This window comes from Ogataea polymorpha (assembly GCF_001664045.1).
Source record: "Ogataea polymorpha strain NCYC 495 leu1.1 chromosome Unknown OGAPOscaffold_6, whole genome shotgun sequence".
Classification (NCBI taxonomy): Eukaryota; Fungi; Ascomycota; class Pichiomycetes; order Pichiales; family Pichiaceae; genus Ogataea; species Ogataea polymorpha.
Window position 1 is genome coordinate 57409 of NW_017264703.1, and position 20208 is coordinate 77616.

Genomic DNA, 20208 nt, shown 5'->3' on the forward strand with positions numbered 1-20208 from the left:
TTGTGATTTACCCGACGTTGCAAAAATTTACATCTCTTGCACAGCCATGCTAAGACTCAGGACAATGTCTCGATGTTGGCACCAATCGCGCACGTACCGCGTGCTGGCAATCGAGACTTCGTGCGACGACGCGTGTGTGGCGCTGCTTGACAGGTTTGATCCCGCACGGCCGCCCCGTGTCGTCGAGGAGAGCAAGCACACGCTGGACTCTGCGCACGCCGGCGGAGTGATCCCCACGGACGCTGCAGTACACAACAGGACGCAGGTGGCGGTGCTCACGAGCGAGCTGCTTGCCAAGCATGGCTGGACTGGCCTGGATCGGCCGGATCTCGTCTGCGCGACCCGTGGCCCCGGCATGGTGGGCTCGCTCGTCGGCGGCTACCAGCTGGCCCAGGGGCTCAGCATCGCGTGGAATGTGCCGCTCGTCGGCGTCCACCATATGCTGGGCCACCTGCTGACGCCGCGACTCGCATCGAACGGGCAGGAACCGCAGTTCCCGTTCCTCAGCCTCATGGCTAGCGGCGGCCACACAATGTGCGTGCTGAGCCGCAGTCTGGTGGACCACGAGATCCTCGTCGACACGATTGACATTGCTGCGGGCGATGCGCTCGACAAGTGCGGCCGTGAGCTGGGATTTCGCGGTAATATGATCGGCAAGGAGCTCGCAGCGTTTTTGGAGCAGCACAGCCGGGAATGGGGCCAGCCAGTCGACTTCGACATCAAAGAGCCCTTGCTCAATGTCCCTGGCCGCAAAGACATGCTGGCGTACTCGTTCGGCTCGTTTATCTCGCAGGTGCGCACCAATATGTCGAAGTACTATCCCGACGGGACGCTGACGGACGCCCAAAAAGCCCGCGCAGGGTACCGTCTTGCGCAGACGGTGTTCCGGCACATGGTGGCCAAAATCAAGCTCGCGATGCGGCTCCGAAACATTCAGGTCGATAGCTTTGTGTGCTCGGGCGGAGTCGCGGCAAACACGATGCTGCGAACCATGCTTCGCGCCGAGCTGCCGGAAATTAAGCACTTCCACTTCCCAGAGCCACGGCTGTGCACCGACAACGCTACGATGATTGGCTGGGCAGGCATAGAGTTGTACGAAAGCGGCGTGAGGACGCCAATCGGGAAAAGCGTCGTGCGCAAGTGGCCTCTGTGCGAGCTGGACGAGTACAAAGTCTAGTTGTGTCTATAAAAAAGCTTCCTGTATATTGAACCGGTCGATCAGGCCCTTCCAGGTCACGTGATCAAGATTAAATATGATGTGCGATTTGGAGTCGTCTCGGTTGACGTAGCGGGGCAGGTTTTTGAAGGTTTCTGGGTTAGCCTCCTGCACGTATGGGACGCCCGATGCGTCGTGGCCCAGAATCATCTTGCCGTGGTTGATAAGGAAGCTTGTGTAGAACAGGTTCTCGACCGACCTGGCGAAAGACTTTGGGTCGATGAAGAACTCAAACAGGTTTTTGCGGGCCATGTTGAGCGTGCGCAGTTTGCGGAAACAGCGCTCGGAGTTTGCCGTCGTATCGTCCTGGCGGTCCTGTTCCATCAGCTCGGACGCGCTGCGTTTGCTGGCCGTCCTGGATACACCGCTCTTGGAATCGTCCTGAAGTCGCGGCCGCGAGATGCGCGTCTTTCGCGTAATCTCCAGCGGTCCCAGCAGGAACTCGGCGCTCGGCACGCGCCGTGAGCAGCTGCTGTATAGCAGCCCGGCCTTGAGCCAGTCAAAACGGGCCATTCCGCGGTCGATCGGCGAGTCTACATCGACCACGTCGTCCTCGGCAGCGAAAAATCGCAGAAAATTGCTGCAGAACTCGTTGAAGTTCAAAACGCGCTCGGACCGTCCCAACTTCAAGTTCCGCGTCGCTAGTTTCGCCTGTAATCCGATCTCCTTCAACGTGGCCGCGTCCTTGGCCACGATATTCGACTGGATCGACGTCTTGGTCTCGGAAAAAAGCTGATCCGCAATGTCCAGAGACGTCGACACTACCTGAATGCCGTTATCGCGCGCAATCTCCGTCCGCTGCTGCAACAGCGCGCGGTCCAGCCGCCGATATTTCGCCTGCAGCTCAAACTGCTCGCGTTCTGACATTTCGCGTTTTGACACCTCCGACTCCGACTCCTGCGACGATTCAGAACACGACTCGTCTGATGATGAGGCCGACGAGTCCTCAGAATCGTACTCGTCTTCGTCTGTGACCTCCGGAGAGTCATGTTCCTTTTCCTTCTCGCTCTTTATTTTCGTATTCATTAACTTTATTTTTTCGACTAGGTAGGAGCCCTTGAGTGGTCAAATGCTGACGTAATCAAAAAAGAGCTGGCTATATATTGTCTGTCCATTCGCTCCCCTGGTCCAAGTAGATGAAGTCTTCCTTATCGTCCTCGGATTTCGGCTTGGTGATCAGCAGGTCGTTCCGCGGCGTCCCCGAGTCGTCATAGTGGCCATCGAACAATTCCAGCTGCGGTGGCTCGTCTATTCGGAGCAGCCGCAGGTCGTCCTGCTGTAGAGGCGCAAAAGACGGCTCATCGTTGAATGGAGACGGCGAGATCAAAATCGGATGCTCTGTGGTAGGTCCCGGGAACGATGAGGGCCGACCCAGCTTGGTGGCTGTGCCGACAAATGTGTTGAGGTACTGCAAGCACTCCAGCGTTCCTGTGAGTATGTGCGGGATTTCGGTGCCTCCCTCGCCGACAAACGCCGTCACCACCTGTTGGCCCTCCGAGAAGTCCTCGCAAACCGACCACTGGTTGTGGTTTTCCTTGCCTGTATTAAGATCCTTGAGGAAATGCACCGCGAACTTCGGCGGGGCCGCGAGCTGCAGTTGCAGCTGTGCAGAGGCCTCTCGCGAGACGTCGTTCTGCTCCGGTTTCTGTGTTCTGTAGTTGAGCAGCGAGCACGTGACCACCGTGGCGAGCGGGAAGAAGATCCTAAAGAGCACTTTCTCGTTCTGGAAGACGCCCGAGAAAAAGTAGTTGAGCTCGTGGTCCTTTTTCGAAAGCATGATGAGCAGGTCTGTGGTGGCCATCAGCTTGTACACGACGCGGGGACTCAGATTCGGCACGTCTTTGAAGGCGTCCGGGTCCAGATGGCCTGACTTGATGCGCTGCCATGGACCCACAGACACAGAGATGCAGTCGATGAGACTGTACTTCTCGTTAATCTCGGTGCCGACTTTGACGTGGTTGGCGAGGTCCTTGAGCGACGGCTCGCGGCTCTGCGACTCGTACACCTCGGACGTGTGGAGGGGGTGTTGGGGCCCGCGGACGGACCCATTGCTCTGATGCAGCTTCTCCAATTTGCGGGCCTTTGCGCGGCGATTCTGGAACCAGATCCTGACAGACCTCTCAGTCATTCCTGTCCGAAGGGCGATTTCTTTCCGCACGTTGGTATTGGGGTTTGAGTTTTTGTTGAATTCGGCAACCAGCAGCGCCAGGATCTCGCCTGAGGCGCGCGAGCGCCGGGTCTGGCCGCCATTGTCGTCTGCGTTCTTGCTTGTGTCTGTTTCTGTCGACGTATCGGCCGTCTGGGGCGGCAACCGGAGGGTGTCCGAGTCCTCCAGATGGAAGCCTCCCGGCTCTGGGAAGTGCTCATAGGGACCCATTTCGAACTGCGACGGACTCGAGTAGTCTTGGTCGTTCATTTAACCAGGACCAGCGTGGTAGCGTCGTATTTTACAAAGATGGAGACAGTTGTGCACCTTACGAAGGTAAACAGCTCGTTAGAGTCTTTAATGTGCGTCACACGTCCGGCAGCGCCCGTGTTTTAAAAATGGCAGAAAACCAGAAAAAGCATTTCGTTATATATTTATTCCTTAAAAGTGTAGACGTAGTACTGGACCTTGAGAGCGCCGTTTGCTTCTCTGTGGAAACGGCCCTTGCCGACGAAAATGTGGCTGTGCACCCACGTCTCCTTGGACGCGTTACCGTCGAGCTCGAACCGAGGCTGGCACGTGACGTAGCCGTCCGCAAAACTGATGTTGGTGGTCTCCTTGCCGAGCACCCTGTTTGTCTCTCCCTCGAACCTCACCACGCCAAGGTACTGGACAATGCCCTTGTTGTTGTTTCCCAGATCCAGGTACAAGGTGCAGTCGAGATTGCCGACCGAAGGAGCCGTCTCGTAGCCGCTGATGTTGTCGAAGCCGCTGATGACCTTGGCATCGAAGGGCAGCGTGGGATCGAGTGACTTGATGGTGCCCCCAAGAACGTCCACCTTGGTGTACGCTCTGGCCTTGTTCTTGAAGATAGGCTGTGCCTCTGCGATGTCGAGGTCGAAGAACAAAACTGGTTTCAAAGCTGGAACGTCGGCTTTTGGCAATGACATGTTTTAATTTCGGGAGGGCTACGTGCCAGCTTTTATATAATGTGCTCCGCTCGGAACTGCAAAATTATTTGACGCACCCGCTTGTGCATTTTTTATCTTGCCACATTAGATGAACATCGACACGAACTCGCCCGAATTCAAAGAGGCCCAGCATCGTGCCATTGAGTTTTACGACGCGGAGCACGAGCTGACTGTCGACGAGCGACACCAATTGCAGCGCTTCTTCCAGAAAACCGCGTTCTTCGTTATGGGATGCTCCACATTGGGTCTCCTGGCGGGCATGGGTCTGCCGGCCTACTTCCGCAAGGGGAACAAGATTAATGCCATGCGTGTGGGATGGGGAGGCGTGCTGGGCAGCATGGCCGCCACCTGGATTGGCGCGCCAGCACTCTACCGGCGAGAAGTGCAGAAGGCCAAGGACGACTACGGCTCAGAGTCCAAAATCTACAACGTTATTCAACATACACCGCACGGAGTGTTTCGGAGCTATTTCTGGTCTTCCTACTTTGCAGAGACTGCCAAACACCCCGAATTGCGGATCAAGGATCCGCGAGAAGTCCAGAGCCGGCTAGCCGACCAGGGCGATGAGAACTCTGCCTGGGCCAAGCTCAGACACGGCGAAACCGACACCAAGCAGCCGGCCGCAGTCTACACAGAAACAACCTCTCCCGACTCGCCGTTCGACGCCGATCCCCTGGCGGACCCATCTCCGCAATCGCAGCCAGCTCGTCCTGCCTCCGCCTGGGAAAGAGTCCGCAATGCCAATAAGTAGCATTTCTCGGCTGTGCAGCTATTTAAATATCTCGTCCTGTAAATATTCTCTTATGTTTTCCCGAACTGGTCTCTTTAGCCACTTCCCAGGCGCCTTGAAGGCATCTGTCCCCACGCGAGCAGCATCTCAATTCCGACGGGCTAGCTCTCGATCGTCGTTCCGCAAGGCCCGACAGGCCCGTCTCATTCCCAACACAGCCCTCGTTCTGGCCGTCGGCCTGGGTCTCTACTCGCTGGATGCCCGATCTGCCATCAACGAGTACGTGTGGTGCCCACTGATTCGGCTGCTCACTGACGCAGAAACAGGCCACAGATTCGGCGTTTTCATGCTCAAATACGGCCTTTCTCCCAGACTGTTGGCTGACGTCGACGACCCGGTGCTGCAGGTGCAGGTCTTCGGTAAAACTCTCTCCAACCCTGTGGGGATGGCCGCGGGATTTGACAAGGAAGGCGAAGCCATTGATCCGCTGCTTGACCTTGGTTTCTCGTACGTCGAGATCGGCTCGGTCACCCCATTTCCTCAGCCGGGTAACCCTGCCCCTCGGTTTTTCAGGCTGGGCAAGGACGACGCGGTGATCAACAGATACGGGTTCAATTCTTCGGGTCACTGGTCTGTGCTTGGCAGACTGCGCCAGCGCTATGAGAAGCTGTTTGCGAAAAACCCAAGCTGCGCCAACAACTCGTTTAGAGACAACAAGTTGCTGGGCGTCAATCTCGGCAAGAACAAGACGGGCGACGAGGTTCAGGACTATGTGACTGGCGTGCAGCGGTTTGGCGAGTACGCGGACGTGCTGGTGATCAACGTGTCGTCGCCGAATACGCCAGGTTTGCGTGATTTGCAGAACGAGGCAAAATTGACCAATTTGCTCACTCAGGTGGTTGCAGAAAGAAACATGCTACCTGGAAAAATCACGGACAGAGCTACCAAACCTCCCGTGTTGGTGAAAATCGCACCAGACCTGACAGAGCCGGAAATCGAGTCCATTGCCAAGGCTGCGAAGCAGGCCAAGGTTGATGGGATTATTATGTCGAACACCACGATCCAGAGACCCAAGGACAAAATGCTCACCACCGACGAGACCCTCGTCAACCAGGCTGGTGGATTGTCTGGTAAACCATTAAAAGAGATCTCATTGAAGGCGTTTAGACTGCTTAGAAAGCATACAAAGGACAGTGACCTCGTTCTCGTTGGATGTGGAGGAATCAGCTCTGGAAAAGACGCACTGGATTTTGCCAGAGCAGGGGCCACTTTTGTCCAATTATACACTGCCTTTGCCTACAAGGGCCCGGGCCTTGCCAGAAAGATCAAAGATGAGATCACCGAAGAGCTGAAAAGAGAAAACAAGACCTGGATGCAAGTAGTTGGCGAGGACGATAAATAGACATTAATAATTTTTAAAATTCGTGCTTTTCTAATTATTGAGCCACGCTAGACAGCCCAGCGCTAAAATAAGGACCGACAAGTCGTTGATCCAAAACACAACAACGTCCCTGTACTTGACAACCATCTCAAACCGGCCGCGGTAGTGCTGTGGCACAAACCCTTCGATGATGCTGAAAATAGAGTTCTCCCGTGTTTGAGGAAGATACCTGTAAACGAGCACGTAGACCACCGAATATAACACTTCGAGAATGGTGAACCAGTTCCATAGATCTACCTTGCCGTACCCGTGATCTAGACGCTCAAATGACGGGTAGAACAAAGTGTACCCCACGAGTCTGAAGTAAACCAGCGTGAGAACACTCACAAATCTGAGGACCGTAAAGCCAAGTCTGAACTTTCGTAGTTGGTACCTGTTGTACTCATCAAGCCGAGTCTCTTGATCTGACAGTTTCTTCTGTGATGCAGGTGTCGGCTTTGAGGACTCATCGTTCATTGAAGGGAGAATAGACGACATGGTCTTCATGAAATCCTCAGGCAGAATGGACGGCACATCGTGGTTGTGGCTTTGGCTTAGCATATTTTCTAATAACTTGTCCATCGACAGCTCTGCGTCACCGCTACTTCCGTCGGTGGCAGGAGTCATCGCCTCGCTTATGTCTGACACTGCAGGATCCTCAGCAGACAACGGTGATTCTGTTGGCAAATGAGACCCCACAGTGCCAGTAATTTTCCCCAGTCTGTCAGAAGATGTAGCTGCAAGCTTGGCTTGCCGTCTTTCCCTCAGTAGACGCCTTTTTTCGGCCGCCGTCAGCTCAGACATATTTTGGATAATTCTAATTTTTTTCGTTCAGATCTATCGCGTGGTAGGTGTGGTCCGCATTGACATAGTATTTTGAGTATGTGAACAGCGGCTTCAACTCATCTGGTGAAAGGAGCATCACCTCATTCATCAACGCTGAAACGCTATCGTGGTCGTAGCCCTCCTTTGTGAGCCAAAGAATAAGGCTGTATTCGAGCCTGCTAGGGGCCCTCTTCCAAGTAATTCCCACGACATTGTTGTCTAGCTTGCTCCAAAGAAGTTGCTCTTTCAAGACAATATCCAAAGTTGACCTCCACACCTTGTCGACTTTTTCTGACGGGATGCGGATCACGACACGCCCGCTGTTGTAGAGCAGTGGCTCTTTTCTATAGCGTGGAGACAGGCCGAACTTGAAAATATGAATACGGTTCTCTTCAGATGTTCCGCACTGCGGAGCGCTTAGAAACAGCTCGCTGCACCTGTTGGCCAGCTTGTTGAGTTGTTTTGCTTTCCACACCTTATCTATGACCCTGTTGCGAAGCTTAGCATCCTCGTTGCTTGTGGACACGAACTCTCCCCACACATTCCACACAGAGTTTAGGTGCATCTTTGATGCCTTGTGGAGCTCAAACACCTCGAATTGGGTGCTTGTTTCCGACTCCACTCCGAACGAGCACATAATTTTCGAGACAGTCGGGAAGACAGCCACATTGGCAAGATTAGGCGACTCTGGTCTCTTGTTTATACTGTGAAGTGTATCATTGAGCCTCAGTGACCGGAAGTTAAAATTAGGAACCGGATCAGGCTTGGTCTTGTCTGAAAAGTCTTGTACAGATATGTTTCCTTCTGTCTTCACTTTATCCTTTTTACTAAACAGCTTCGAAAGGGACCTTCTGAGTCCTATTTTCTGCGATTTCTTTGTAAAGCAGTCCTTGTTCTCTAAATAAGTGTTTTCTTGATTGTCTATGTCCTCAAATTCCAGCTGGAATAGCTGTTGTATGGGAAGAGGATTCTTTTCCATTTTGTTAGCTGGCTCCCTGCTTTTAAGATAGTTCGACATCCGGCTGTGTCTCTTTTTACTGTCCTTGCGTCTCAAATGAGGATACTCGTCTGTATTGTCCAGCTCTGGGCTGCTCTGCATCCCGCTGTAATTGGTAGTTCTTGTCTCGTCATATGATGAGTACGATCCATTGCCGCACTCAAAAGAGTCCACTATAGAATTCACAGCTGTCTCTGTTGTATTTGAAGGCTCAACCTCCAGCGGCTTGCGTTTGATGCTAAAAAATCGCTTTAAGGTGCCCCTTCTTCCAAGCGTCTTGGAAGACTTGGAGGATCTCGTAGACACAACAGCGCTGGTGTCACAAATAGCAAGTTCATCCGTGTCATCATGCTTATTTTCAGTTGGTTCAGCCGCGATAACCTCGGGTCTGGCCTTATTCCAAAAGAAAAACCCCATATTGACTTGGCAGGAAATTCCCTGCCCTTTTTTCTTGTAAGCGCTCAAGGCTGTGAACAAAAAAAAAATTTATCAGCAAAAATCTTTTAGATGGCTGTCTACTCCAAAGACAAAAAGCTCAACGCCAACCTCAAGAGGCTCGATCAGCAACATAGAGATGCGGTGCGGTCAGCCAAAAACACAGAAATTCTGCTCCAGGAAGATGCAGGATTCCTAGAAGCCGAGGGCATGGAAAAAACCTACAAGTTTGTGCAAGACGATATAGTTAAGGAGGTCGATCAGGCAACAGCAAACAAGCGATTCGAGCTCAAGCTGGAGGAATTTGGCCCTTACACGCTGGATTACTCGAGGAACGGTCGCGATCTACTTATAGGAGGCAAGAAGGGTCATGTGGCCTCGTTTGACTGGAGACTGGGCAAACTGGACTGCGAAATGCATCTCAACGAAACCGTGCATGCGGTCAAATATTTGCACAATAACCAGTACTTTGCCGTCGCGCAGAAAAAATACGTCTTCATCTACGACAAAACAGGAATGGAACTTCATAGACTCAAACAGCATATCGACTCCACACTCCTCGATTTCCTCCCTTACCATTTCTTGCTTACGTCATCAGGAAACACCGGGTTCCTCAAGTACCACGACGTGTCCACGGGAGAGCTGGTGGCTGAGCATCGCACGAAGCTGGGCCCCACTCAGTGCATGAGACAGAACCCGTGGAACGCGGTGATGCATCTAGGACATGCCAATGGCCAGGTAACTCTGTGGTCGCCCAGCATGCCCACTCCGCTGGCCAAAGTTCTTGCCTGTCGCGGGCCTGTGCGGGCCCTTGCGATCAACAGAGACGGAAGGCACATGGTCGTTGCAGGAGCAGACAAAACGCTCAAATTATGGGACATTCGCAATTTTAAAGAGATAGATTCATATTACACTCCAACACAAGCTAATACGGTGGACATTTCCGACAAGGGTCTGGTTTCTGTGGGCTGGGGGCCCCATATCACGGTCTGGAACTTCTTGAAAACCCACCAGAACTCGCCATACATGAATCACATGATCCCTGCTTCACAGATCCAGACCACGAGGTTTGTGCCATTCGAGGATATATTGGGCTGTGGACATAGTAAAGGGATCTCCTCTGTTATTGTGCCGGGTGCCGGAGAGGCCAACTTTGATGCACTCGAAGTCAACCCGTACGAGACAGCAAAACAGCGACAACAGACCGAGGTCAGATCTTTGCTCAACAAACTGCAGCCTGACATGATCACGCTGGACCCTAACGTGATCGGTAGCGTTGATAAGCGCGCTCCATCTAAAAGACTCACTGCTAAAGACCTTGCGGAGCTGCAACCCTCGCAACCTGGACAGGAGATCGAAAAGAAGATCAAGCCCGAGGTCAAGGGCAAGAACTCCACGGTCCGCAAAGCCAAACGGAAGCTGCGTCAAAACGTCATCAACGAGAGGGCCAAGCGCATCGAGCGTGCTCTTGAGAGAGAGAAAATTCTCAGGAAACAGAAACACGATTTCTCAAAGGGCATCCAACCCGAGAAGGATGTTCTCGAAGGAGCCCTTGGTAGATTCAAATAGAAACCTCCAATTAATCGCTTACTCGCTCTCTTCAAATAACTCTTTGTCGATCTCTGGATCAATGGTGAATGGTTCGGGCACAGGAGCCTCAGTATTGCTCTTTTCTCTCACGGTCTTGATTCTATCGAATGGCTCGTTTGGAGACAGGTCCTGCAAAACAACGATTCCTCCCATTCCTTTGAACTTCCTCACCGGGACAAATCTCTCGTTCTTCGAAAATGTGACGTACTTAAGTTGAGCAGGCACAACTCTGGTCATGTTTTCAAACTGGTACGGCTCTTTCACATAGAAGGATTCTGGCTGCGTCTCCGCGGTACCATTGGTGGCCTCAGACTCAACCTTCTTCTCTTTCTCGTCCTCCACTTTTTCCTTCTTTTCATCAAGATCCATCTTATCTTCATCCTTAGCGTCTTTCTTAGCCTTGTCTTTCTTTGCAGCTCTGGCTTTGGCACGGGCAGTAGTCGAAAGAACTGCCGTGGCAATCTTGTCTGGTTGTTTTTCCACCTGGGCCTCGGACTTAGGAGGATAGCTGAAGACCTCTGGCTTGGTATGACAGTTGATCTTGAATTTCGGCACCTTCAGGTCCTCCGTGACACCGATAATGGCAGTTGGACTGAACGACAACGAAAGAAAATGGGTAAGCGGGAACCAGTACCAGAACTGTGAGAACAGAGTCAATCCCACAATTGCTTTCATGTTCAGTGTATTGGTCTGAGCATGCTCTAGTTGGATAGTGACATTTCTTCCGCCAGCATCTAAAATACCTTCGGCCAGTGCAGCACCGAATTTGGCGAGAGAATCCTCGTGCTTGTTGGACACCGTCTTAACCAGCTGTTCTCTAAATTCCTTCACTTTGGGATAAGTCTTTTCATTCTGTTGTATTAAGATCATAGATTTCGCAATTGTGGCACCTTGTCTAACAAAATCTGTAGCATCTTTGGTTAAAGGTTCAAGCACATCGATGGCTGCCTGCAGACCGCGACCAGCGCATGAAATTCCCAACGCCATGGCAGTGCCGTACCTCACGTGAGGATTGTAGGATTCAGAAAGCAGCTCGACAATCTTGGGGACGGTGGTGTAATCACGCAGCAAGATGAACCCAAGCGCCATCACAGCAGCTCTTCTCACGTTGTCCGAGGAGTCGGAAACGGCAATGTGCAAAAGTCTTCTGATTGCATTGTTGTCTGCAGTTCCACAATAGGCCAGAGCCAATGTGAAACATCCACCGTATCGAAGAATGGAGTCCTGATGCTCTATCAGTTTCTCAATCACTGGTTCGGCTGTTGTCTCCTTTCCGTAGCAAAGAAGAGCTATACCGATCGAAAGACCTCTAATGATGGTTTCGTGTTGAGTTTCCTGGGCGTATGCCAACATGTCGTGAATAGCTGCCTCATTTCCGGATCCCAGCATCACAAGACCCATTCCAAAGGCGGCGGCCTCACCAGAAATCGCAGAGTCGGTGTACAATATTGTTTTCAGCTCCTCGTAAATAGACTCATCTCCAAGAGCCATGGCAGCCACACCAAGCCCCAAACATGCACCATGCAAAATGATATCTGTGTTCTTGTTGTCAGCGGAGTTGCTGTTATCAACCACGATTTTTCTAAGATACTCAATGACCTCTGCCCCGTGGCCGGCATATATGAAGCCCAAGCCAAAGAGAGATCCACCATTGGTGTATGGTGAAGGCGTACTTCCTGGTAAATATGGTTGCAACACAGTCCTGCCCTGAGACAGGTTTCCTTTATGAATAACACCCAGTGCTGCAGTTGCCGAAAATTTCGACCAGTTGTTGGCCTTTCCAAGCCATTCGAGGTTGGATCTGAAAAACGAGTCGTCGGTAGTTCCAGCATGCATGAAGGCATTCTGGAATGTCACTGCAGAGTGGAAAATCGAATTTCTACCGTCCAATACTTTTTTCGAAGTGTTGAGGATCGAAATGTCGGTATTGTTGTTGTCGGAGAGGAACGTGATGTCTAAGTCACATGTTGGCACCCCGGAGAGGATCTTTCTGAGCTTGACCACGTTTTTGTTCGACTTATCCAGATCTGGATCCGAGTCGATGATTTCTGCAGTTTTTGTGAGCAGTTCCTGCGAGGCGACGCTGACGAGATCAAAGGCGATCTGGAAGGCAATAAGTGCTTTTTCGTGCGAGCCCATAAGGTCCTTGAAGATCTTGCGAACAAGCTTGAAATCGTTGAGCTGCACGATGATCTTGGTGATGATGGTGTAATCTGGGTTGTTGAAGGAGACGAGGGTCAAGATCAGAGAGTTTAGGATTCGGGTACGGAAATCAATGTTGTAGGAGACAGTGGTGCAGCAGGTGAGGATGTAGCCAATCAGGCTGGAAACGATCTCTTCGCTGTTGCTTTCCTTAGCCAGTGTATCGATTATGGACGTAACAATGTCCTGTCGGTAACTCTCGAGGGCAATTCCCAAAGCGAGCTTGTGCTCTCCCTGGACAACGCACTTGTGCACCATTGTTTCAAAAATACTCTTCAATTGCGGGTCAATGGCCACCTTCTCGTCGGAGAAATTGGCCCGCGACAGCGAGATGTACTGGTTGATGCACTTGGATACAATGGTCTGAGAGTACTCTGTATTTTCGTCCACGTTGAATTCCTTGCCCGCAAGCAGTGAGTACTTCACAGAGGAGTCGTAGTCGCCCAAATTGTAGTACACTTTCGAGGCCACCAGCGCAGCAAGGTGTCTGTTGGCGAACTGCTCGTCCTCGTACAGCTGTTCAATTTCGGCGATGTTGTTCGCAATCTCCGCCCACAATTGGTCGACCACGTTGTTCAGCGACCTCAAAGCGTACACCTTGAGGTCTGGATCGTGTTCTTCCAGAAGCGAGAGGTATGGGGCCGCAGAAGTGATTGCCGTCATTTTGCCACTGAAAAAATTAAAAATAAAGAAAATTGAGAGTCAAATTATTTTCTAGCCAAACGTCTATAAACACTCAGTACGTTTAGTACAGCAGTCTGGTGATAATTTTGTATGGGGTGTTTTCCAGTTTCTCATACAGCGACTTGATCTCCTGCACATTCACGCCCGAGATATCGGCCATCAGGTAGGCGATGTTGCCTCTCGAGTCGGAGAACTGTTTCTCGATGTTGTACGAGGACAGGATCTCGTTCACAGTTCTCAGGACGCCTGGCACGTTCTGGTGGATGTACAGCACTCTGACAACGTTCTCCTGGTCCAGATCAAGACCGCGCAAGGAGACCTCTGGGAAGTTGACCGCGCCGATCGAGGAGCCCTCGTTGATGTAGCTGGTCAATGCAGTGCCCACCTCGACACCAATGGCGCTTTGGGCCTCTTCTGTCGAGCCGCCGATGTGCGGGGTGAGAATGACGTTTTTCAAAGACTGCAGCTCCGAAGTCCACTCGTTAAGCTCGTTGTTGAACAGAGGGCCATTTTTGGCGGGCTCGTGCGGATACACATCCAAGGCGGCACCGGCCAGCTTTCCGACCTTCAGGGCGTCAATCAGAGCTGGAATGTCCACGATCGTGCCTCTGGCGTTGTTCAGCAGGTACGCACCGTCCTTCATGGTGGCCAGCTGGGGACTCGAGATCATGTTTTTGGTGTCTGGAGTTTCTGGAACATGCAGGGTGACAAAGTCGGAGTTGGCAAGTAGCTCGTTCAGAGAAGAGACCTGTTTGGCCGTGCCGAGCGCCATGATCATCAACACGTCGTAGTAGATGACGTTCATACCGAAAGCCTCAGCGAGAACAGACAGCTGGGAGCCGATGTGGCCATAGCCGACAATTCCCAGAGTCTTTCCACGGATTTCCCAGCATTTGGCGCTGACCTTGTTCCAGACACCATTGTGCAGCTCCATCGAGCGGTCGCCGAGCTGTCTGGAAAGAGCAATGATCTCACAGATCACGAGCTCTGCCACGGAACGGGAGTTGGAGAACGGCGAATTGAACACCGCAATACCGGCCTCAGCGGCGTATTCAAGGTCCACCTGGTTAGTTCCGATACAGAAACATCCGATAACAAGCAGGTTTTTGGCGTGTTTCAGCACATTGGCCGTCAATTTGGTCTTGGAACGAATACCAATGGCATGCACGTCCTTGATCTTTTCGATCAGCTCTTCCTCACCGAGCGAAGTTTTGTGGAACTCGACCTGGTAGCCTTGGGCGCCAAAGATATCGATGGCTGTCTGGTTCACGTTTTCGAGAAGCAAGATTTTGATGTCACCTGTGGAAAATGGCTTCAGAGTCTTGGTGCTTTTGGTGATGGATTTGGTTCTCGGGCGGTATTGGTCGAGATAGGAGTTGGTTGGAGAGGTAGAGACCGCGTTGGGAGAGGTGGCGAGGCTAGTCTGTTTGAGCGAGTTGCTCAGCATCGAAATCGGAACTGGAGACGTCATGGTAATAATTTAAGATTAATTATTCAGGGTTTCCTGTAATTAGTCACGGTCGATCGTCCAGTCGATTAGGAGTAGTCATGTGATAAAGAAAATGAATAATTTTTTTTCGCAGGGCACGCGAACCCTGAAGACCAGTCACATGACTCGACCTGAGAGTCCACTCCGGTGCAATTTTTTTCAGCTTTTCATCCTATTTTTTATCATCAACGTCGATTGAAAACCACTACCCCCGGCTTTCCACGTAACATTCCGACGTCAATAACACACTTATAGTCATGTCCGGTGCACCAAGACAAGGCGGTCCAAGAAGAGGCCCAAGAAGAGGCAGAAGAGGTCAAGATGACGAGAAGAGCTGGGTCCCAGTCACCAAGCTTGGAAGACTCGTGAAGGCCAAGAAAATCACCTCCGTGGAGGAGATCTACCTCCACTCCCTGCCAGTTAAGGAGTACCAAATCATTGATGAGCTTGTTCCAGGTCTCCAGGACAAGGTCATGAAGGTTCTGTCTGTTCAAAAGCAGACCAGAGCTGGTCAAAGAACCAGAATGAAGGTCGTCGTTGTCGTTGGTGACTCCAACGGCCACGTTGGTCTTGGTATCAAGGTCGCCAAGGAGTTGGCCACTGCCATCAGAGGTGCCATCATCATTGCCAAGCTGGCTCTGATTCCAGTCAGAAGAGGTTACTGGGGCTCCAACCTTGGTGCTCCTCACTCTATTGCCAACAAGTGTTCTGGTAAGTGTGGTTCGGTCAACGTCAGACTGATCCCTGCCCCAAGAGGTTCCGGTATTGTTGCTTCTCCAGCCGTCAAGACCATGTTGCAATTCGCCGGTATCGAGGACATTTACACCACCTCCTCTGGTTCTACCAGAACTACTGAGAACACTTTGAAGGCTTGTTTCGCTGCCATTGGTTCTACCTACGGTTTCTTGACTCCTAGCTTGTGGAAGGAGTTCGCTCTTACCGACTCTCCATTGGACGTCTACGCCGATGAGGCTCTGGCTACCAAGAAGAGATACTAAGTATGGGTAATATCTCTGTTTAGATGGAGCTGTAGAAGGTGGCCGCTTTGCAAAAAACCAACTCTGCGGCTCGTTGTCTGCCTTTAATTCAGTGATTTCCTGAAAATAAAATGAAATAAAATAAAATTAAAAAAATTATCCTATATACTTGATTGAATCGAAAAAGTATAACGGCCATGCTTTCTACCTGTGTGACAGCCAAAACATTATAATGACAGATGATGGAATCCATCGAAAAATATTCTTACGCTAATATACACTCGTTAGGTCTGCGCATGCTCCATCACCTGGTCTTCAGGAACAGCAAATGGACGCTGGCTCGGATGCACGTGCTCATTCACCCAGACATTATTCTTCTTGGCCAAGTTGAGCTCGCGTCCCTCGGGATGTTTGTACGGACACTTTGCATTCTTGCAGTTCACTCCAAACTTGCAGTCCTCGTCGATAGGATGGGTGAAGTAGCAGTCGATCCGCGTGCAATTGGCGCCGTCACGACAGATAACAGGACTTGTAGCATGACGCTTTGGACAACGGAAGTTTTTGCAGTAAGCTCCAAATTTGCATTGTTCCAACGTCTTTTCTGGACCAGCAGCAGCGGCACTTTGCGCCTCGGAAGGCTTGTAATTTGGCGAAGAGTGGGCCTTCTGGCACTCTGGGTCTGCGCAGTTCTTATTGTCCGTACACCATTGCAAGACAATCACCTTGGCATCCTTATTGGCAGGTGTAGGGTGTCCAAACGGACACAGCTCCTTTTGGCACACAGCGCCAAATTTGCACAGCGTGATCCCCGTATTTTGCAGTTGCATGCCAATCTGCTGCGAGACTTGGTTCATAAACCTGTTCTGGTTGCCGTTCTGCAACTTCGCCAGTCTCTCTTGTCTCGTCTTCTCCAGCTCAGCCATCAGCTCATCATCCTCACCAGGATGTAAATAGCTGCATGTGCCTGGAGCATTTGGGCAGTTTGGATAAGCAAAACATGGCTTTGTAGGATGCATGAATAGGCAGTTTTTGTTCGGGCAATGAGGGAAGTCCTTGCATCTACCATTCGCCTTGCGCGTGGCAAAGTTGGCCATCTGTCCGTTGTTCATCATCGCCAAGTTCATTGCCTGCATGAAATTCTTCTGATTTTTCAACGCAAAGTTCTTCTTTCCGTTTGTATTGGCGGACTTTGAGATTCCGTTTCCATTCTTTCTTTCCACAAATGAGCGCGGTCCTGTTGGAGCACTTGTCCGGCTGACGCCCTCCATGCCTTCTGATGGAGGAGCCTCGTCAAAGCGCACTTGTTGTCTCTCGGTTGGTTCTTGTATAGGTTGCTGTGGTTGTTCTTCAGGGGCGACTCCGCCATTTCTTAATCGCTGGATCTCACCAAAAACGCTCTGAATGAACTCCAACGTGATGATGTCACCAAATAAAGCACTCAACTCTTCCATGATGCTCATGGGACTCTTGTCGTTTGATATCAGCACTAAAATGAACTCTGCAACGTACTCAGAGTCTTCTGTCACGTTCATCTCGGCAAGCTTGGCGCTCAGCTGTTGCTTCAGCTGCTGAAACGTCTCTTCAGGCAGTTGTAATTGTGCGGCTGTCGACATGCTAAAGGTTTATAAGGGCAAATTTTTTTTTCTTTATAAAAAAATATATTCGAAACATTAGTACTCCGGTAGTAGTGCGTCAACCAAACATTAGCTCAGCTATATCTTCTCACCAGGTAGAGCCCAATCACCACGCATCCAGCGGCCAGCGCCAGCGTCATGGCATCGACAGAGGGGTTTGGATACTTCCTGCGGATTTCCAGGACAAAGTAGATGCGTTTGGGCTCAATAATATTCTCAAAGTCCTCCTCTTTTTCGACAGATATCAAGTCTCCATCCTCGTCGATGTACCCAAGGTCGAACTTATATTCTGAGCGACTGAGATTCACCTTATGGTATATCTTGTGTGTCAGAGTGTGGAAGAGGTCGGCAACGCTGCCGATTGAGTCTGGATCAATTTTGATCTTGTATATTTTATTATTAAAGCCCAGACCCAAGTCCTCCTTGATTTTCAGTTTGTATTTGGCCTCCCGTGGTTTTGACTTCAAAGTTTCTGGAGCATCAATTAGTGCACTTGGCTCAAATACAGTTGCAGACGAAGCGTTGCTGAAGGCCTGTGGAGGCGGCAACGTTCGCTCAAACGAGGACTGCTCGGATAAATTGCGTTTGATGGGTCCAATGTACGGCACACTCTGAATTGGCGTATCGTTACTGGAGTTGGTGCGGGTCATCTTGCGTGGCAAGTGGTAGGAGCTTCTTCTAGATGACTTCTCGGTGCTTTCCATGGTGCTCAGCGGCTGGTCCAGTGATCCCCAAAACTGATTCCACGCGGGCCCATTATCGAGAGAATTTATAGATGTATTGTCTGCCTCTAGTAGATCTTCGGCAGTTTCGGTGGACCCGTCAAGAGTTTTAAGCAGGGCGTAAGTAAGCTGCAAAACACTCACCAGGCCGGTAACATAGCCATCGGAATTCTTGATTGGCAGATTCAGAAACTTTCCTTCGAACATTAGTCGCAACGCAGTGTGGATTTCCAACGTTTCGTCGGCGAAGTTGGGTCTTAGGGTCATGACCCGTGCTATGCTCGTGGACTTGGGGTCAATATGGCTTGCCAGCACCCGGAACGCAACATCCTTACTGGTGAGGATTCCAATTATGTGGCTGCAGTGGGCAGGAGCGGACGGAGACTCGCAAACCAGCAGCGCCGTCACATTTTTCTCCTTGAGCAGGTTGACAGCGTCCAAAACGCTGGTTTTCGTGCCAATAAGCAGCGGAGGCAATATTTCCAGATCCGGATCCTCGAGAACACTCTTGAGATTGGGCTGCGTCATCACATCGATAAGTCTCTTTAAATCCTTGACAATTTTTTGTTTACGGCGCAAAATGCCCAGATCCATCAAGTTTTCGTTGCTTGAGAAAGTCTCTGATGGATCCTGTGTCTCTGACTCGCCGTCTCCGCGCTGCACCAGCAAATACTTGCTTGTTTCCAGCTCGAGAGACGCCTCTTTTAGGTCATTAAATGTAGACGCGAGCGTTTTCGCCTCGTCGGCCATCTTTTCAAGCCTGATCATCGCATGGTAGAAGCATTTCGTAATGTTTAGCACCCCCACAACACTGCCGCTGTCGTCCACCAGCGGCAGGTGACGTATTTTCTTCGTAACCATCAACCGCAGGGCCTCGTTTGTGCTTGCCCGCGCCGACATAATGTACGGACTCGGAGTCATAATCTGCCGCACGGAGGTTGTAAAGGGCATTTGGCTGGCCACCACTCGAAAAGCAAGGTCTTTGGCGGTGACCAGACCGCAAAGCTTACCGGTAGCGGGATCGTTTATTATAATGCAGTGATTGCGCCCGTCGTTCATCAAACACGCCGCCTCAAGGACTGAGCATGTGGCAAGACACTGTATGGGGACATCGGCAATGCGTGACATGGCAGAGTTGCCCGCACGGAGCGTAGGGACGCCCTTTTTCGACATGGTATGGAACAAGAGATAAGAGGGATCTTCACGGTGTAGGGTTTTCCAAGGCGGAGCTAAAATTAATGGGCGGCCGCGTGCAGGGTTGTTGTGAGTGAAAATAATATCGGTCACAGCGAGTGAACGTTCTCCTCAATCTGTGGCACAATAGGCACGCATTCGGCAGAAAAGATTAGCACTGGCAAGACAGCTGCAAAGATGGCAGAGGGGCCATGAATAAAAGTGGCTCGTATATTGCGGCAAGAGGCTATCGTGGTTGTTGCACGAGTTTCCAACATTGGCACAGCGTTGCGGCAATAACAGACGGAGCATACCGGTGTAACAAACAAGATAACAATGCCGAAAGGCCGAGAACCAACCGAGCAAGGTACAGAAAATGCGCATTATGATCGTCGCATGCCTTGGAAGTGGTTAAAAATCCCCAATGAGACGCATGCGAGGAACAATGGTTTCCTAACTTGGAAGAGGCACTTGCTGGTGATCACCAGCGTACGCGTTTAAGGATGAGAGTTCCACCGCATACCTTCACTAGACGTCGTGTTCCATGGATTTCCCTATTTGATCATGCATATGCGGCAAGTGCAAAAAAAATGATAAACGGGCACTTGTCAAGATAATAGAGCTGCAGGTTGTTCGTGTTGGCGTAACCCAATTTGCGTATGGGCGTCACAGCCTACGAGGCGTTTTGTGCAAACAAGCGACATACCTAGGACCAAAGGGCACTGGTTCACCAACGTTGACTTCTCTCTTGTGGCCACTTCAGAATTGAGATCTTTGTGAGCGCGAGAGACGTGTTTCCTATAATAGCTGAAGCTGAATTTGGTGGAGATAATTGGCATTCACACCTCCCACCCCAAAAACAGTCTGCATATGTGCAAGGAAAAACCGGACCCAATAAGTTAACGCGTGGAAGCGCCACAGCGGGTCGTTGTTGCAGTGCAGCAACCAGTCTGCCGCAGGCCCTACGTCACGAGGGTGAGCAACGCCATCTTCTGGA

At 51.1% G+C, this 20208-nt stretch overlaps 13 protein-coding genes across 13 annotated transcripts; 4 read left to right on the top strand and 9 right to left on the bottom strand.

Annotated features, from left to right (window-relative positions):
• Positions 1-64: 64 nt before the first annotated feature.
• Positions 65-1187, top strand: OGAPODRAFT_95172 (uncharacterized protein; the record flags this gene model as incomplete). Its single annotated transcript, XM_018357695.1, has 1 exon — positions 65-1187. One exon carries the CDS (start codon positions 65-67, stop codon positions 1175-1177), a length of 1113 nt encoding a protein of 370 aa, XP_018209063.1. The 3' UTR covers positions 1178-1187.
• Positions 1188-1205: 18 nt separating this feature from the next.
• Positions 1206-2242, bottom strand: OGAPODRAFT_95173 (uncharacterized protein; the record flags this gene model as incomplete). Its single annotated transcript, XM_018357696.1, has 2 exons — positions 1206-1275; positions 1331-2242. 2 exons carry the CDS (start codon positions 2240-2242, stop codon positions 1234-1236), a joined length of 954 nt encoding a protein of 317 aa, XP_018209064.1. The 3' UTR covers positions 1206-1233.
• On the bottom strand, positions 2230-3847 carry OGAPODRAFT_17053 (uncharacterized protein). Its single transcript, XM_018354852.1, has one exon. The coding sequence runs from the start codon at positions 3630-3632 to the stop codon at positions 2313-2315; it is 1320 nt and encodes a 439-aa protein (XP_018209065.1). The 5' UTR covers positions 3633-3847; the 3' UTR covers positions 2230-2312.
• Positions 3794-6488, top strand: OGAPODRAFT_17054 (uncharacterized protein). The gene has a single exon (XM_018354853.1). The coding sequence runs from the start codon at positions 4897-4899 to the stop codon at positions 6463-6465; it is 1569 nt and encodes a 522-aa protein (XP_018209066.1). The 5' UTR covers positions 3794-4896; the 3' UTR covers positions 6466-6488.
• On the bottom strand, positions 3797-4312 carry OGAPODRAFT_14131 (uncharacterized protein; the record flags this gene model as incomplete). Its single annotated transcript, XM_018353407.1, has 1 exon — positions 3797-4312. One exon carries the CDS (start codon positions 4310-4312, stop codon positions 3797-3799), a length of 516 nt encoding a protein of 171 aa, XP_018209067.1.
• Positions 6489-7274, bottom strand: OGAPODRAFT_77511 (uncharacterized protein). Its single transcript, XM_018356339.1, has one exon. It carries the CDS (start codon positions 7108-7110, stop codon positions 6496-6498), a length of 615 nt encoding a protein of 204 aa, XP_018209068.1. The 5' UTR covers positions 7111-7274; the 3' UTR covers positions 6489-6495.
• A 26-nt stretch (positions 7275-7300) lies between these two features.
• OGAPODRAFT_14134 (uncharacterized protein) lies at positions 7301-8722 on the bottom strand (the record flags this gene model as incomplete). The annotated part of the gene is made up of 1 exon (XM_018353408.1): positions 7301-8722. The coding sequence occupies one exon, from the start codon at positions 8720-8722 to the stop codon at positions 7301-7303; it is 1422 nt and encodes a 473-aa protein (XP_018209069.1).
• Positions 8723-8812: 90 nt separating this feature from the next.
• OGAPODRAFT_102013 (uncharacterized protein) lies at positions 8813-13201 on the top strand (the record flags this gene model as incomplete). The annotated part of the gene is made up of 1 exon (XM_018353083.1): positions 8813-13201. One exon carries the CDS (start codon positions 8813-8815, stop codon positions 10307-10309), a length of 1497 nt encoding a protein of 498 aa, XP_018209070.1. The 3' UTR covers positions 10310-13201.
• Positions 8894-13201, bottom strand: OGAPODRAFT_17059 (uncharacterized protein). Its single transcript, XM_018354854.1, has one exon. It carries the CDS (start codon positions 13193-13195, stop codon positions 10328-10330), a length of 2868 nt encoding a protein of 955 aa, XP_018209071.1. The 5' UTR covers positions 13196-13201; the 3' UTR covers positions 8894-10327.
• Positions 13202-13239: 38 nt separating this feature from the next.
• OGAPODRAFT_17060 (uncharacterized protein) lies at positions 13240-14949 on the bottom strand. The gene has a single exon (XM_018354855.1). The coding sequence runs from the start codon at positions 14685-14687 to the stop codon at positions 13278-13280; it is 1410 nt and encodes a 469-aa protein (XP_018209072.1). The 5' UTR covers positions 14688-14949; the 3' UTR covers positions 13240-13277.
• OGAPODRAFT_17063 (uncharacterized protein) lies at positions 14904-15838 on the top strand. The gene has a single exon (XM_018354856.1). The coding sequence runs from the start codon at positions 14963-14965 to the stop codon at positions 15701-15703; it is 741 nt and encodes a 246-aa protein (XP_018209073.1). The 5' UTR covers positions 14904-14962; the 3' UTR covers positions 15704-15838.
• Positions 15839-15864: 26 nt separating this feature from the next.
• Positions 15865-17302, bottom strand: OGAPODRAFT_17064 (uncharacterized protein). The gene has a single exon (XM_018354857.1). The coding sequence runs from the start codon at positions 17293-17295 to the stop codon at positions 15967-15969; it is 1329 nt and encodes a 442-aa protein (XP_018209074.1). The 5' UTR covers positions 17296-17302; the 3' UTR covers positions 15865-15966.
• Positions 17303-17390: 88 nt separating this feature from the next.
• Positions 17391-19211, bottom strand: OGAPODRAFT_95184 (uncharacterized protein; the record flags this gene model as incomplete). Its single annotated transcript, XM_018357697.1, has 1 exon — positions 17391-19211. The coding sequence occupies one exon, from the start codon at positions 19209-19211 to the stop codon at positions 17391-17393; it is 1821 nt and encodes a 606-aa protein (XP_018209075.1).
• Positions 19212-20208: the final 997 nt, after the last annotated feature.

Coding starts and splice junctions, on each gene's coding strand:
- OGAPODRAFT_77511 (XM_018356339.1), bottom strand. CDS start 7,110: ATGACTCCTGCCACCGACGGAAGTAGCGGTGACGCAGAGCTGTCGATG.
- OGAPODRAFT_17053 (XM_018354852.1), bottom strand. CDS start 3,632: ATGAACGACCAAGACTACTCGAGTCCGTCGCAGTTCGAAATGGGTCCC.
- OGAPODRAFT_17064 (XM_018354857.1), bottom strand. CDS start 17,295: ATGTCGACAGCCGCACAATTACAACTGCCTGAAGAGACGTTTCAGCAG.
- OGAPODRAFT_17059 (XM_018354854.1), bottom strand. CDS start 13,195: ATGACGGCAATCACTTCTGCGGCCCCATACCTCTCGCTTCTGGAAGAA.
- OGAPODRAFT_17063 (XM_018354856.1), top strand. CDS start 14,963: ATGTCCGGTGCACCAAGACAAGGCGGTCCAAGAAGAGGCCCAAGAAGA.
- OGAPODRAFT_17060 (XM_018354855.1), bottom strand. CDS start 14,687: ATGACGTCTCCAGTTCCGATTTCGATGCTGAGCAACTCGCTCAAACAG.
- OGAPODRAFT_17054 (XM_018354853.1), top strand. CDS start 4,897: ATGAGAACTCTGCCTGGGCCAAGCTCAGACACGGCGAAACCGACACCA.